Raw genomic sequence first — 4,936 nt, forward strand, 5'->3', positions numbered from 1 at the left:
GCCTGTAATTCCCAGGGTTATCCCTATTCCCTTTTTTGAACAGGGGCACAACATTCGCCACTCTCCAGTCCCCTGGTACCACCCCCGTTGACAGTGAAGATGAAAAGATCATTGCCAACGGCTCTGCAATTTCCTCTCTTGCTTCCCACATAATCCTAGGATCAGTTCTAATAACCAACATATTTCTAACCACACTCTCCTGATTTGAAACTTGCATTAATTACCTTTATGCTGAGCTAACCTATCCCTGAAATTCTCTGAAACCTTCTTTGAGAAGAGAAACTAAACTCAATACTGATGTCCTCTGAACTGAGCTGAAAAACCCACTCCTGAACTATTTTTTTTTTTAAAAAGCATGCTCATCAAGATTCTTCTCAACTGAAAATAAAGCTAACGGCTTTTACATGTTTCTTGTAACTATCATAATCACTACATCATTCAAACATCTTTCCATTAACACTATAGCGGTTTGGAGTCATTTGCTCTTTGACACACAATGTTCAAAAAGGACTCTGATTCTTTTTTGACAAAAGCTCTTCATGAATGTAGCAGATATCTATTTTGCTATTCAAACTCTAAAAATGATATTAATCTGTATAAATTATGCACATTTCATCACAAGAACATGAGGGGAGATATGAGAGAACAAGCAGGTTGATAACTTCAAAGAAATAAATGACCAATGGAGCTCAATGTAATTGGGAGATTATTTCCAGAAGCAATTTCAGTTGAGTGAGGTAAAGGGAGCAAACTGTTCCCTTAAAACTAATCATGAAGATGTATAAAGCAGCAATCCATAGTGACGCCACATAATTTTGTTTACTTCTTGTTTCATGTCACTCACTGTCATGTTAGTGCTTTTTAGAGCTAAATGTATGAACTAAAGATGTATAGGAACTGAGATTACTCAAAGATGAAGCAACTGAGTTATAATTGTCCCCAGGCATCTTAGACTTCATAAATGCATCCAATTCATGATATATAATACATCATGATAAATTTTATGTAAATGTGTAGATTAGATTCCATTTCAATAGACAATTTCAAGATTAGATTCCCTACAGTGTAGAAACAGGCCCTTTGGCCCAACAGGACACACCGACAAGTAACCCACCCAAACTCCTTTCCCCTCTGACTAATGCACCTAATTGACAATTTAAGCATGTCCAATTCACCTAACCTGCACATCTTTGGAAGGAAACCAGAGCACCCAGAGGAAACCCACGCAGACACAGGGAGAATGTGCAAACTCCACACAGTCACCCGAGGTTGGAATCGAACCCGGGACTCTGGTGCTGTGAGACAACAGTGCTAACCACTAAGCCACCATGCCGCCCCTAGTGTAGTGGATATTTTGGTTGTAGAAAATAATTCTATTTTGTTAGGCCATAGAATTCTGTTATGCCATAGAATAAAACAATCATCCAAGAAATTGTCCAATCTAGCATCATCTGTAGCAGCACGGTAGAGGCTTTGTGGTGCTCTTCTAATGTCCCAGACACTATTAGCTACATCTGGTGTGGCCCATAAGGTCTTCTGTCTAATAAGAGCACACAAGGATGCATCCCTTTTGTGCACAGGAAGTCTCCTATTTAGTGCTAACCTGACGTTGCACAGCCCAGCTCACTGAAATAATGTCTGGATCCCAAATTTTCCTCCGCATAGCATCTTTGATATTTACTCAAAAGGAAACAAGGATGAAGCTGCAAGTTTAGCCCTGCAGGATTGTTACTTAAAGCACCAGGCACTCAAATGCAGATAAATTGTTATTGGAATTTATTCAATTATAAATTGCCTGGAAATACTTTGGGGTTCTTCTGGGAATGTTTTGGTGAATCTCCGGATTTGTCAGTGGGTGTTGCTTAACAGGGATCACAGGGGAGTAGGTACCCTTTGTTCACAAAAACTGCAAAAGGCCAGGGTGCACCAATGGCAATGCCTCTGGATCTGCAGCACTCTCAGGAAATAAAGCAGAGGCAGAGGAGAGAGAAGGCTCCATTCCATATCCTACCATGTCAGAGCCAAACTCCTTCATGTTCCTTGAAAGTGACATCAGTTTGCCTGACAGGCCCACCAATGCACCCAGAATCTTTGTGAGCATGTCCTTTGAGCTCACTCTCCATCATACCATTGAGTTCCTCATCTGAGGCTGTGCCTTTATTGTCAATGTTCACAGGGATGGCAGAACCACAAGCTTTATCAAAACAGCCCATGATGCAAAGATCTATCATTTCCATGGACCCAGGTAATGCAGCCATTGTTTCTTTGTCCCCTACTGCTTCCTTCTATTGTGTGCCCAAAATGCCTCACTGCAGACCCATGGCATCTATCCTGCTCACCTTCACCAGAAGTCCTCCAGGATCACATCTGTCACGATGTATCCTTGTGTTTAGCCTGAGGTCCACCGAACAATAATTTACACTATAGTGACAATGTTATGCAACTTCTCTTTAAGATGCTACCAGCCTTTAAGATAAGCTGTACTATAACTCTACTGGGCATGCCGATCACGGACGGTGGTTGCAGGAAGCATTTAGCAATTGAAAGCAATGTGGGAGTCACTTAGGCCAATGTTAGTCATTTGAGGTGGGCCCATGAGATTTGTGTCACTTCAAGCCGAGCAGGTGCAGGCATATCACCAAAGAGGCCCTGTAACTACTAAGTGAGGCTAACCAAGCCCAAATATTCCTAGAATTTTCATAGGCTTTTCCTAATAAGGCACGGCTAAAAAAGTATTTTGATCAAAGCTTTGTAAGGATGATGACAAAGTAGTTAAATTACCCGAAATGCATTCTACTTCTATGGAAGCATTATTGTATGGACCTGCATCAAACCAACCAATGTCACACAGCCAGCTAGCCTTTGTTAAATAGATGGCTGATTGTAGACGTGCTGAAAAGTTTGGTGCTGGAAAAGCACAGCAGGTGAAGAAGCATCCGAGAAACAGGAGACTCGACGTTTTGAGCATGAACTCCTCCCGAGGAATGGGGGGGGAATGGGAGGAAGGCAGGGGGATGGGGGGGGGGGAAGATGAAATTAGGATGCTGGTGAAATCCACATTGATCCCACGTGGTTGGAAGGTCCCAAGACAGAAGATGAGGCGTTATTCTTCCAGATGTTGGGTGGCTAGAGTTTGGTGGTGGAGGATGCCAAGGACTTGCTTGTGGAGTGGGAGGGGGAGTTGAAGTGATCAGCCACAGGGCAGTGGGGTTGATTGGTGCGTGTGTGCCAGAGATGTTCTCTGAAACGTTCTGCAAGTTGGCGTCCTGTCTCCCCGAAGTAGAGCAACGGACACAGTAAATGACATGTGTGGAAGTACAGGTAAACCTCTGACAGATGTGGAAAGATCCTTTGGGGCATTGTACGGAAGTGAGGGGGAAGTGTGGGCGTAGGTTTTGCACTTCTTGCAGTGGCAAGGGAAGGTGCCTGGACTACACCTCCTCCCATCCTGCCTCCTTCAAAAATGCTATCCCTTACTCCCAATTCCTGTGCTCCGACCTACCACCTATATCTACCTATCGCATTCCCAGCTACCTTCTTCCCATTCCCACCCCCCTCCCATTTATCTCTCAGCCCCCTTGGGCCTCCCCCACATTCCTGAAGAGCTTATGGGCGGCACGGTGGCACAGTGGTTAGCACTGCTGCCTCACAGCACCGGAGACCCGGGTTCAATTCCCGCCTCAGGCGACTGACTGTGTGGAGTTTGCACATTCTCCCCGTGTCTGCGTGGGTTTCCTCCGGGTGCTCCGGTTTCCTCCCACAGTCCAAAGATGTGTAGGTCAGGTGAATTGGCCATGCTAAATTGCCCATAGTGTTAGGTAAGGGGTAAATGTAGGGGAATAGGTGGGTTGCGCTTCGGCGGGTCAGTGTGGACTTGTTGGGCCGAAGGGCCTGTTTCCACACTGTAATGTAATCCAAAAAAAAATCTAATCTAAAAAAAAACATCGACTCTCCTGCTCCTCGGCTGCTGCTTGACCGGCTATTCTTTTCCAGCACCACATTTTTCGAATTTTATCACATTACCCTATTCTGTAATACCCAACAACAAACAAGTGAACACAACTGGTTCTTCTGGCAGGACTTGAATGGTGGAACCACAGGTAACTTCCTCACACTCTTAAAGCAGCTTTGAACATGCTGTGTTTCAATCACTTTGAGAGTGATAGTTCATCCTTAGTATTAACATAAATATCAAATCAATGATTCAATGTTTTTTTTTTAAAAAATCATAGTTCAGGGGTCTAAAACCACCTTTCCAGAGTGTAGTGCTGGAAAAGCACAGCAGGTCAGGCAGCATCCAAGGAGCAGGAGAATCGACTTTTTGGGCATAAGCCCTTCATCAGCCTTTTCCAGCACTACGCTCTCAACTCTGAGCTCCACATCTGCAGCGCTCACTTTCTCCCTATAAAATCACCTTGCCCTATGAAATGTAAACTCCATGAAAACACTGATATTGATTTATTGAAACACAAATCCCTGAAAAGCTTGTAATTAAAAAGAAAACTGAAAGGCCCTGAAAAGCTTGTAATTAAAAAGAAAACTGAAAGGACTGCGAATGCTGTAAATGAGAAATAGAAACTGCTGGGAAGCTCAGCAGAACTGAAGAAGGGTCACTCCACCCGAAACGTTAATTCTGATTTTTCTCCACAGATGCTGCCAGACCCGCTGAGCAATTTCCAGCGATTTCTGTTTTTTTGTGCCCAAAAAAGCTCTTCCTGCTTTCTTTGATTATTTTGCAAATAATTAACCATCACTTAATTTGGTCAAACACAATTTTCTTCCTTTCAGAAGCGCGGGCGGGAGGGGGTCAGATCCCGGTACCGGTTATGTTATGGGATATAACATAACCCATCTGTGGAACTAGGGGAATCACTCGCATAAATCACTTGTCTGCTCATGTCACTTAACAATTTGCAGGACATGTACACATTTTAGC

The 4,936-nt window shown here is 43.8% G+C and overlaps 1 protein-coding gene across 1 annotated transcript in view; it reads left to right on the forward strand.

Annotated features, from left to right (window-relative positions):
- The first annotated feature begins 2,178 nt into the window (after nucleotides 1-2,178).
- Nucleotides 2,179-4,936, forward strand: part of kiss1ra (KISS1 receptor a) — a 14,941-nt gene continuing 12,183 nt past the window's right edge. The window contains exon 1 of the mRNA XM_043700089.1: nucleotides 2,179-2,245. Within this exon, the coding sequence (XP_043556024.1) occupies nucleotides 2,179-2,245 (67 nt within the window). The remainder of the gene's footprint in view (nucleotides 2,246-4,936) is intronic.

Source organism: Chiloscyllium plagiosum, chromosome 11 (genome assembly GCF_004010195.1).
Source record: "Chiloscyllium plagiosum isolate BGI_BamShark_2017 chromosome 11, ASM401019v2, whole genome shotgun sequence".
Classification (NCBI taxonomy): Eukaryota; Metazoa; Chordata; class Chondrichthyes; order Orectolobiformes; family Hemiscylliidae; genus Chiloscyllium; species Chiloscyllium plagiosum.